The sequence below is a fragment of the Theropithecus gelada genome, chromosome 5 (assembly GCF_003255815.1).
Source record: "Theropithecus gelada isolate Dixy chromosome 5, Tgel_1.0, whole genome shotgun sequence".
NCBI classification, from domain to species: Eukaryota; Metazoa; Chordata; class Mammalia; order Primates; family Cercopithecidae; genus Theropithecus; species Theropithecus gelada.
The window spans coordinates 91,995,852-92,008,171 of record NC_037672.1 but is presented as its reverse complement, the minus strand read 5'-3'; the positions used below and the strand labels follow the sequence as shown (position 1 = coordinate 92,008,171).

Genomic DNA, 12,320 nt, shown 5'->3' with positions numbered 1-12,320 from the left:
AAACCTGGCAGAGACACAACAAAAAAAGAAAATTTCAGGCCAATATGCCTGATGAACATCCATGCGGAAATCCTCAAAAAATACTGGCAAACTGAATCCAGCAGCGCATTAAAAAGCTTATCCACCATGACCAAGTCAGCTTCATCCCTGGGATGCAAGACTGGTTTAACACACACAAACCAATAAACTTAATCCATCATATAAACAGAACCAATGACGAAAACCACATGATTATCTCAATAGATGCAGAAAAGGCCTTCAATAAAATTCAACAACCTTCATGATAAAACACTCAATAAACTAGGTATTGATGGAACATATCTCAAAATATTAAGAGCTATTTATGACAAACCCACAGCCAGTATAACTGAATGGGTAAAAGCTGGAAGCATTCCCTTTGAAAACTGGCACAAGACAAGGATGCCCTCTCTCTGGAAGTTCTGGCCAGGGCAATCAGGAAAGAGAAAGAGAGGGCATGCCCAAGATGGCCAAATAGGAACAGCTCCAACCTCCAGCTCCCAGCGTGAGTGACACAGAAGACAGGTGATTTCTGCATTTTCAACTGAGGTACCAGATTCATCTCACTGGGGAGTGCCAGACAATTGGTGCTGGTCAGCTGGTGCAGCCTGACCAGCGAGAGCTGAAGCAGGGCGAGGCATTGCCTCACTTGGGAAGCGCAAGGGGGAAGTGAATCCCTTTTCCTAGCCAAGGGAAATTGAGAAGGAAATAAAGGTATTCGAATAGGAAGAGAGGAAGTCAAATTATCTCTGTTTGCAGATGACATGATTGTATATTTAGAAAACCCCATCATCCCAGCCCAAAAACTCCTTAAGCTGATAAGCAACTTTAGCAAAGTCTCAAAATACAAAATCAACGTGGAAAAATCACAAGCATTCCTACACAACAATAATAGAGAGTCAAATCATGAGTGAACTCCCATTCACAATTACTACAAAGAGAACAAAATACCTAGGAATACAACTTACAAGGGAAACAACAGATGCTGGAAAGGATGTGGAGAAATAGAAACGCTTTTACATAGTTGTGGGAGTGTAAATTAGTTCAACCATTGTGGAAGACAGTGTGGCAATTCCTCAAAGACCTAGAATCAGAAATACCATTTGACCCAGCAATCCCATTACTGGGTATATACCCAAAGGATTATAAATTATTTTACTATAAAGATACATGCATATGTATGTTTATTGAACTTAATGTATAATTTTTTTTAAAAGTTAAAAATTGGAAATAACTCAAATATTCATTGAAATTAGAATAGATAAATATGTAAAATAATTGTACAATTCAAGACAATGCAAAAATGAGAATAAATGAAGTACAACTACATACAACAAAGATGGATGAAACAAACATATTATTGAGTGCAAGAAGCTAGGTACAAGAGAGTACATACCATAAAATTCCATTTATAGAACGTTTAAAAATAGCCCATACAAATCCAAGGTGCTGGAACTCAGGCTATTAATTACTCTTGGGTTAGTGACAAATAGGGAAACAGAATGGCTTCCGAAATTCTAGAATGTTTTCTTTCTTTTCTTTTTTCTTTTTTTTTCTTTTTCTTTTTTTTTTTTTTTTTTTTTTTTTTTGACAGAGTTTCACTCTGTTGCCCAAGCTGGAGTACAGTGGCACCATCTTGGCTCACTGCAACCTCTGCCCTCCAGGCTCAAGCGATTCTTGCTTGTGCGCCTCAGCCTCCCAAGTAGCTGGGATTACACACATGTACCACTGCACCTGGCTAATTTGTGGGTGTGTATGTGTGTTTAGTAGAGGTGGGGTTTTCACCATGTTGGCCACGCTGGTCTCGAACTCCTGGCCTCAAGTAATCCGCCCACCTTGGCCTGCCAAAGTGCTGGGATTACAGGTGTGAGCCACCACACCTGGCCAGAATGCATCATTTCTTGATCTGAGCCTGATTACAGAGATGTATTCACTTTGCCAATATGAATATACTCACGATTTGTGTACTTTTCTTTATGTATGTGTGAGCAAAGAGTTAATAGCGGGTCTGTACCATTTTTCTCCCAGCACTAAGCCTGCCTGGGAAACTGTAGGTTTGTCTTCTCCCAGCACAAGTTTCTTGTAAATGACCCAAATTAAGACAAATTTGGAATGTTGGGTACCAGGGACAGAAATCCACTTTGTGCACTGTGAAACCTACAATCTATGGGACAGTACATGGGGCTGGGAGACCTGTGAATCGTAGGCCTATATGACTGGTGGGAAACTCAAGTAGAAGTTTCTTTGCATCAAGGTGAACCCCACATACCACAACCTCATCCCCAGCAATCATGCACGCTCTTTAGGCAGGTGAGGAGGGACCCAGGCATCATGCATGCTTAATTTCCTGTCCTGTATCCTACTATAAAGTTAAGCAAATTTAGTGCCAGGCTAAATGCTGTTGGATCTCATCAGTTTGCTTGCCAGTTCAACCACGTTACCAATACCATGGTGGTACCATGTGTTGTACTTCAATAAAAAGTTTACTAAATACCTTTATCTATTCTTGCCAAAAGGTTATTTTCACTGATTGTATATTCTTCTTGGCCTCCAAATTAATTCCATTTTTCTGAGCCTCCTCTCTGTCTGTTGACCTCCTATATTCTCCTTTTTAGGACTCTACAATCAACCCCTAAACCTCCTATTCAATTATTATGCAGAGCTGTTTAAATATTGCACTATCTTCACCTCAAATGACCCAGAGAATCCTCATATCAGTAACTAATATTAACATTGGTTGCAAAACATAGTTCCCTTCCAGGAGAAGTTGTATCTTTTCTTTTCTTTTTTTTTTTTTTTTTTTTTTTTGACAGAGTCTCACTCTGTCGCCCAGGATACAGGGCAGTAGCACAGTCTCCGCTCACTGCAACCTCCACCTCCTGGGTTCAAGCAATTCTGCCTCAGCCTCCCGAGTAGCTGGGATTACAGGCACATGCCACCACGCCTGGCTAACTTTTCGTATTTTTAGTAGAGACAGGGTTTCACCATGTTGGCCAGGCTGATCTCTAACTCCTAACCTCAGATGATCCACCTGCATTGGCCTCCCAAAGTGCTGAATTACAGGCGTGAGCCATTGTGCCTGGCTGACAACCTCTTAAAGAAACTTTTTTGTTTAGTTAAACAAAGAATGGTAAATCTTTTTTCATGCACATTCAAAATTCACACATTATCTGGACTCTTAGTTACCTAAGACATACCCCCAGTTATTCTTGTTCCTAATTTAGTATCTCAAATTTTCCTGAGGTGTTAAAACAAAAGGAATAGAGCTTGCCCAGTACCTTAGAAGTGCTGCACCCTCTTAGAAGTGCCAGGCGCTGTCATAGTTGTTGCCCTCTTAGAATGATTTACTTCTGGGTGTCACTCTTTGCTCTGTACCTGGTACATCTATAGTGATGGCAGATGCTCCATACTCATTCCTGGCTTTTCAGAGTTTGGCTTTGCTGGGTTTTTTCTTTCTTTCTTTCTTTTTGAGAGAAATTGGCACTTCCAAGCTGAGTAAAACATGGAAAGGGCAACTTACTGCATCCATATATTGATGCTACATTATTTCCTATGTCATAACATTAACCTCCCTTCTGTCCACTTTTGCTGTTTCATAGTCTCATGTCTTCTTGAGCTAGACTATCTTATATAAATTCACATATTATGTGAATTGAGATCTCAGTAATAGGAGCCTTCTATCTCTCCTCACCATAACAGGAGTCATAGGAAAGGGGGTGTGATAGTCTCAGAAACAGACTAGCATCTCATACAAACTTGTTTCTGTTTTTGAGACAGGGTCTCGCTCTATCACCCAGGTTGGAGTGCACTGGCACAATCATGGCTCACTGCACCCTGGACCTCCTGGGCTTCAGTCTCAGCCTCTCAAGTAGCTGGGACTACATCACTACACCTAGTTTTTGTTTTGTTTTGTTTGGTAGAGACGGGATCTCACTTTGTTGCCCAGGCTGGTCTCAAACTGGCCTCAAGCTATCTTCCCACCTCCGCCTCCCAAGGTGCTGGGATTATAAGCATGAGCCACCACATTCAGCCAAAACATTTCTGAGACCACCAATTGAACTATCAAGTATCTTCTTGTACCTGATTCTCATTAGAAATAATACACATTTATTGAGTGTCATTGATATATAAAGATACCATTCTTTGAGTGGGGAAATATAATTTAAAAGTCACAACTACTGACAATCAACAATTTAAACACTAATGAGAATAATAAAGCTTGTTCCCAGAGAACTATGATACAGGGTGGGAAAGTACACAAATAATGGGCTCCTGTTGTTAGACTTCATGGTAATTACACTTGTGCGTTCTCCAGTATCTTTCTTCCTATTGTACTCCTGAAGCACTCAGAATGATAAAGATAAATTTCTGATCATTCCTACAAAGAGTGCAGGCAAAGTTAAGATTTAACTGTGATTGCTGGTTGTTTCATCTTGAATTCAAAATCCTGAATTTCCGAAACAATGGAGCTTGATGTCCCATTTGGCTATCTTACTTTTGTCTCCTCTTCTAGAAAGAACAAGTCATCTTCCTGAAAATTACAGGAGACATTTACTATGACAAAATAAGGCCTCTGAAACTGTCTAATCTCACATGTAAAAAGTGTAAAATCACAGAACTAAAATCAGGTTCTGGATTTTCCTGGAAATAGGATGTCACCAGGATCTGTTCAAAGGTGAGCTTTGGCTACATCTTATAACAGTGTTTAAAACTCAAATGCAAAAAAACTGCTTTCAATATAATCAGATATGTGGAAAAACAATTTGTTAAATAACATAGGAAGATCATATTAACAAAAGACATTTCCAGAACACTAACATTCATGCGGTTTATAAAGGTGCATTTACTATAAAGATCTACACAGCCCCAAAACATGAAATTATTCAAGGGAGGCCCTATATCCCATGAATTGGCAGAATTCATTTTCATCTTCTATGCATGGATCACCGAAGTGATGAATGTCACTCCTCTTCAAGAAGGAAACACTTTCAGCCTTGTGAAGGGTCAGGTTTTCTTGTAACCTCAAGGGTTCCTGGGGCTATGAACATGAAGAGCAGCCACTATGAAGACTGCTGAGAAGCCTTTTTCACTTCTTCACATTCGGGATGTGAAATATTTTACAGAAAAATAAGAGTGTGCAAGTCCCTCTCACACATAGCAAAACGATTGTCTGCATACTCTTAAATTTTTAAAAGTTTCAAAAACTGTGATCTTTGCACTGTTTACAAGAGTCAGCAACCATGAAGAAAGATATTCAACATAAGTGACCCCATATGGTGAAGATGTTCACAATAGGTGACAGTTTTGCAAGATGACTCTTTGAGTTGGCATTCTGTTTCGGGTTACCAGGTTTCCGCAATCTCTGTGAGAGCCCGCAGCAGCTCTGCAAACGTAGGGCGGCCTTTGGGTTTCTGGAAAAGGGAAGTGGGGGTGGTTAGCTTAGCTTAACCCACTTATGCCAAGTGTTTCATTTTTGGAACGCTAAGCACGTGGGAGTTATTTATATCCCACTGCTCAAGATCATCGCCAAGGTCTGATTTTTCACTCATGCAAAAATTCAAAAAATTGCCACCTGTGGCATAAATGGGCTAAGGATCACTCAGAGACCAGCTCTGGAACTTGCTGGCAGGGACCTGAATCTAGGCTGGCTCTCCACAAAAAGGAAGAGAAAGGTATCTCCACTGACATACCACAGCATGATTGGCAGTTGAGCGAGGCGTGAGTATGAAAATGTTAGAGAATGCTGCAAAAATAAAATGGCTAGACCTGCAAACACTGGCCACATGTGGCTATTTAAATTTAAATTCCTTAAGATGATATAAATGTTTAAATTCAGTTATTCAGTCATGCTGGCCACTTTTCAAGTACCCAATAGCCAGAAGTGGCTGCTATATTGGGCAGCACAGATACAGAACGTTTTCAGCATCTCAGAAAGTACTCTAGGACACCACCTCCCTAGAGACATATTTGGATGACTTGACATGTGTGAGGTCAAGAAAGGGCTGGCAGAAGGGGCATCTAGAGTACCAGGCTCCCAAGCTCAGTTCAGGGTATCTATGACATCTGAGCCGTTATAGAAAGGAGGATTTCAGTCAGAAAGCAAAAGGCATGCTTTCATGAGGGACTTTGAAGATCCTGGGGTATAGGCTGTGCTTTCAGTCACAGTCAACAGAAAAATAAGAGTATGGAAGTTCCTCTCACTCATAGCAAAATGATTGCTGAATATTCTTACATTTTAAAAAGTTTTAAAAGCCTGTGATCTTTGCACAGTTTTCAAGAGTCAGCAACTCTAAAGGAAGATATTCACCATAAGTGACCCCATATCCCTGGTCATGGAGCCAAGGATTGGAGCATTTTTTCCTACTTCATTTAAGGGTGTGGTTTGGCTCTGAGTCCATGAGGAAGAAGAGATGGCACTGTCAGCATCTTTGAAAACTGTGGGAAACAGAGCTACTCATAGTAGCCACATTCTCACAGGTAGTCACCAACAGCAGGGTCAGCGGAAAGATACCCCTCTTCATGGCTTATAAACAGAGAGCCTCAATAAAATAAACAGAGTAGAAGACAGCACAAGTGCAAGTGAGGGTCCTCATTGAGACTCTGGGAATAAATTGTGGAGCTCTCTGAGGAACCTGCTTCTGTGCATGAATCCTGAAATTTGTCTCTCAAATATAACATAATCACTTTTGACTCTAATGCCCTAAGCACATGGGGTAAAGTTGTAGGCAAAATCAACTTTCGCACCTGACACAGTGGCTCACATCTGTAATCCCAGCACCTTGGGAGGCCAAGGCAGGAGGACTGCTTGAGGCTAGGGCAACAAAGTGAGACCCCATCTCTAGAAAAAATTTTTAAAAATTAGCTGGTCATGGTGGCACATCACTGTAGTCCCAGCTATTCAGGAGGCTGAGCTCGGCGGATTGCTTAAGCCCAGGAGGTCAAGGCTGCAGTGAGCTGTAATTATGCCACTGCACTCCAGTCTGGGCAATAGAGCAAGACTCTGTCTCAAAAGTGAATCAACTTTTTCTTTTCCTTTTTTTTTTTTTTTTTTTTGAGACAGTCCCGCCCTGTCTCCCAGGCTGGAGTGCAATGGTGTGATTTTGGCTCACTGCAACCTCCGTCTCCCAGGTTCAAACAATTCTCCTGCCCCAGCCTCCCAAGTGGCTGGGATTACAGGTGCCTGCCACCATGCCCAGCTAATTTTTTTGTATTTTTAGTAGAGACGGAGTTTCACCATGTTAGCTAGGCTGGTCTTGAACTCCTGATCTCATGATTTTCCTACCTCGGCCTCCCAAAGTGCTGGGATTACAGGCGTGAGCCACCACACCTGGTCAAATCAACTTTTTCAAACAAATAAATCAACATAACTACACCATTGTATTAATCAATGTTCTGACTGCAATTTGAGACTAATGTTGTTTACATGGTCCTTCTGACAGCATCCTACTGATCACTTCCCTTCCTCCTTCTCTGTCTCAGATCCACTTATATATAACATCTCAATAAGTATTATATTACACACACACGTACATGAGTATTATTTCATACACAACGTATACTTCTGAGCTACTTACATTATTATTGCAAAGATGCTCCTAAAATAGTTGTTTGTTACTACTTACTGAACATTTTTCTATGTCTTTCAAGATTCTTTGCAAAGTAGTTAATATATGTAAAATATTTTCATACATTGGGGCTTTCTATAAATGTAATGCTTCTTGGAATATGAACAACCACATCACTCTGAAAATATTCAATATTCTAGTGTTTGTGGTTATAAATTGATAATCAAGTGCTTTATTTTTTCAGCCAGGAGGAAACTTCTCATCAAGCTGTAATTTTCTAGGCTGAAACTGTCAGCTGGAAAGAGAGTAAAGCTCTCAAAATCACGGGGAAGTTCACTGAGAAGGGCAGGGGTGTGTTGAGTCGGTGTCCGGAGGTGGAACAGAAGCCCCTCTGGCTTTACTTCTAAGCTTGGCATTTCAACAAATAGAAAAACTAAGTTCTGGAGAGATTTCTTCCTGAATGGAAGTTCCTGACACACTTTCTGCCTCCATTCCCAGTCTAGTTTAATCTCTAGCAGGAGTCCTGAGTGTCAGAAGACAGATGAAACTCATTACTATTAGCGTTAGAAAAGCAAGACAAAGGAAAGTTGAGTGAAGTAAATGGAAACACCATCTTTCTTTTTCAACGTGGAAGTTTAACAAACCTCGTTCTACCCTTAGTTTCCACCATTAATTCTTTCATTTATTCTTTTATTTATTTGTTTATTTGTTTGTTTGTTTGTTTTGAGACAGAGTCTTGTTCTGTTGCCCAGGCTGGAGTACAGTGGTGCAATCTCAGCTCACTGTAGCCTCTGCCTCCCAGATTCAAGCAATTCTTTTATCTCAGCCTCCCAAGTAGCTGGAATTACAGGCGTGCACTACCAGGCCTGGCTAATGTTTTTATTTTTAGTAGAGACAGGGTTTCACCATGTTGGCCAGGCTGGTCTCAAACTCCTGACCTCAAGTGATCTGCACACCTTGGCCTCCCAAAGTGCTGGGATTACAGGCGTGAGCCACCACACACAGCCTCCATCATTTAATTCTTTTTTTTTTTTTTTGAGACAGAGTCTCTCTCTGTCGCCCAGGCTGGAGTGCAGTGGCACGATCTCGGCTCACTGCAAGCTCTGCCTCCCAGGTTCAAGATTCTTCTCCTGCTTCAGCATCCCCAGTAGCTGGGATTATAGGCATGCACCACCATGCCTGGCTAATTTTTGTATTTTTAGTAGAGACGGGGTTTTACCATGTTGGCTGGGCTGGTCTCAAACTCCCGACCTCAGGTAATCCACCTGCTTCGGCCTCCCAAAGTGCTGGGATTACAGGCATGAGCCACTGCACCCGGCCCATTAATTCTTAAAGCTAATAAAACATCTAATCACTGAGGCTTGAGTAACACCAAGAGTTTCTGCAAGAACCAATCTCAAACAGATAAGACTCAGAAAATGCACTGAATTCCTCAGATAAAAGGCCATTGTTCAAAACAAAATGGATTCATGACTTTGTAGGGAGTTTGAGATAGAAATAGTACTTCAGACTCTCAGGATCATGACCAAGACACAGATGCCTTTTCCTGCCATGACAGAGTTCTGAAGTCATGTTTGTGATAATCAGATCTGCTCTCAGATGCTGGGACTGCCAACCTTTGTAGGAAAGTAACGTATACTTACTTACCTCATGCCAGCAGCTGTACATAACTTCATATATGGACATTGGTGCTAGGTGAGGGCGATATAACCTGAAGCCTTCAGAAATAGCTTCCACGACTTGCAAATTTGACTTATTTTCAAAAGGCATTTTTCCTTCTGTAAAAACTTCCCACATTAAAACTCCTGCAAACAAAAATGCATGAAAACAAGGGGTTAGAGAGAAATGATTGCTCGAGAACTGAAAGAATAATTTCAAACTACAAGGCATTATTTTTGTGCTCCAGGCTTTGGGTTATAACTATCCTGAATAACAGCGGTTCTATCAAGGAAGCAAATCGTATGTACCTCAGTTTTCAAAGAGACCTGTAACCTGAAAATAATCTAAGTGAAAACAATGCCTTTCCTTTTCCATGAGTTTTGATTGCGTTCTCTATCAGGAGAAAATGCCGGTAGCATTTCCTTTTTTTTTGAGACAGGGTCTCGCTCTGTCGCCCAGGCTGGAGTGTAGTGGCATGATCTCAGCTCACCACAACCTCTGTCTCCCAGGTTCAAGCAATTCTTCTGCCTCAGCCTCCTGAGTAGCTAGAATTACAGGTGCCCACCACCATGCCCAGCTTATTTTTGTATTTTTAGTAGCGGCAGGGTTTCACCATGTTAGCCAGGCTAGTCTCGAACTCCTGACCTCAGGTGATCTGACCATCTCAGCCTCTCAAAGTGCTGGGATTACAAGCGTGAGCCACCACGCCTGGACTAGCATTTTCATTTCTAAGTAGCAGTCATGTCCCTGCACTCTGAAATCAGTGAACCTTTCTGTCATTCCATAGAAACTGACAATATTATGTGAGCCTCTGCTGCCTACTTAGCCAAGAGTTTCAGCCAGTAAATGGCATGTGTCCCCTTCTTTCTGCTAAAAGATTAGACTGATGGGCAGAGCCCCAGAGTATCTAGCCGGGTCCAGTAATCATTGATTGATTGGTTAGTGAAACTCCTGCAAGAACTCCCAATTTGAGTTCATTCAATTATTCACTTATTCTACAAATATTTGCTAGACATTGATGAGAGGCCAGGCATCTCCCGGGGCCTGGAGATTTTATACGTTTGAGATCAACCCATGTGCCTAAGGAGCTCGCTGTTCAGTGAGGGAGATAAGTACGTAAAATTCAGGGAGTTCTAACTGTTCTGCAACCTTCGATGAGGTCCCTATATTGCTCTTCATTGGTGTCTAAGATGTGGTCTCACAACCTAACTGCTCTTCAGTAGAGCTTCAAATGTCACCTGCTGAGACTATCATATGTCCATGGAAAGCTGATGAGATTAATGACACAAGCTTAACCTTATTGTATTTTTTTAAATTTATGTTTTAATTATTTTTTAGGCAGGTTCTTGCTCTGTCACCCAGGCTGGAGTACAGTGACATGATCCTGGCTCACTATAACCTCAAACTCCTGGGCTTAAGCAATCCTCTTGCCTCAGCCTCCCAAGGAACTGGGACTACAGGTACATGCCACCACACCTGGCTATTTTTTTTTTTTTTTTTGGAAAGACAGAGTCTTGCTAGGTTGCCCAGGCTAGTCTTGAACTCCTGGTCTCAAGCAATCCTCCCACCTCAGCCTCCCAAAGTGCTGGTATTGTAGGCCTGAGCCACTGTGCCCAGTTTTAACCTTATTGTAGACAATAAAACTGACACCCTTCTGAGGACCCGGAACCCACAAGCCTCCAGGCAGTTCTGGGTGAAAGAGGATAGATAGATTTTTGCATATTACCATTTCTTGAAAATCAACCTCGAAACTTCACTGGACGTGGGTCTATGGTGTCTCTTTTTCAATGAAGAACATTATCCAATATGAATATCAATTCACAGATCTCAAGGAAGCCTATGTCTAAATTCCACAAACTTTAAAGTTAAGGAAGTAAATGAGATGCCACCATTTTTTAAACTCAGGTTTTAAGTTCAGGTTAACAACTAAACAATTGGAAAATAGTCAAGCTGCTTCATAGTTTAGACAATGAAGTTTACTAATTACACTCTAAACTCAACAGTGTCATAAGATCATTTTTCCTTCAAGCGTCTGCAGAGTAGAAAACTTGTCTGAGTTTTTTTCTAGATCAGTAGACTCTTTGTTACAGTTTTACAGTGAGTGCCCATGGAGGAAGGAAAAGATCCAAAAGTCAGACTTATGTAAGAAGGTATGTGACACTAGTTGCCAAAGACAATCGGGATGTGGTTAGAACACATAGAAGGAAGAACAATTACAAGAAGACTTTTTTAAAAATTCTACATCAATTAGGAAATCAAAGTTAAAAATAACATATTGCCCATTTTATTAAATCAAGATCTAGCAAACATCAGATGCACTCACCAAATGACCAGACATCAGATTTACTGCTGTACTTATTGAAAAGAAAAACTTCAGGAGGGGACCACTTGATTGGGAACTTGGCTCCAAAAGAACTGACATACTCATCATCCAAAACATACCTACAGTTATCAGATTCAAAGCACATTGTGTTAATTACCTCCAAGCTCTATTTACTTTAAATCCCTTTAGTTAACTCTAAGTTGTTAAAAGACAAAGTATTTTACCCTAGAAAGCTTGTGGACACCTTCTTGTTAGTAGAGTGTGAAAGTGCCCTTGATAATGTTTCCTCCCCAAATCATGTTTCAGTTGTGTTTGTTTTATGTGGATCTCTGAAAATCAGAATGCTGCTTCAGTTCAAAACATGGCTCACTGTCTATGTTAATTATGGTAAATTCTTGACTCTACAAAGAAGCATGCTAACAACCAAGATTATAAAAAGGAAATAAAAGACCACTCTTCCCAGGGGTGGGGAAAACAAAAACCACTCTCCTTGAAATGGAAATGAATGATTCAAAGTTGGATGTCGAATTTTCTTCCATGTGTATGTTTTTTTGTGAGGCATAGAGAAGGGGAGAAAGTAAAAGTATATGAACATAATGCTTCTGATGTGACAAATCTCTAATGCATTAGAATGGCCCTATATGGAAAGAAATCAAGAATAACTACCATCTCCTTAAAATAATAATAAGTTGAACCCTCTCTCTTTTTTGAGACTTGTATGCAGGGATGTCCAAATGTGAGAAATTGGGGAGAAG

General features: G+C 40.8%; 1 protein-coding gene across 1 annotated transcript in view; it reads right to left on the bottom strand.

The window, feature by feature from the left end:
- Window positions 1-3,935: 3,935 nt before the first annotated feature.
- Window positions 3,936-12,320, bottom strand: part of TXK (TXK tyrosine kinase) — a 70,063-nt gene continuing 61,678 nt past the window's right edge. Inside the window, exons 13-15 of the mRNA XM_025385832.1 lie at window positions 11,566-11,684; window positions 9,231-9,388; window positions 3,936-5,429 (exon numbers count right to left, since the gene is read on the bottom strand). Coding sequence (XP_025241617.1) covers window positions 5,361-5,429; window positions 9,231-9,388; window positions 11,566-11,684 — 346 coding nt within the window. The 3' untranslated portion in view covers window positions 3,936-5,360. The remainder of the gene's footprint in view (window positions 5,430-9,230; window positions 9,389-11,565; window positions 11,685-12,320) is intronic.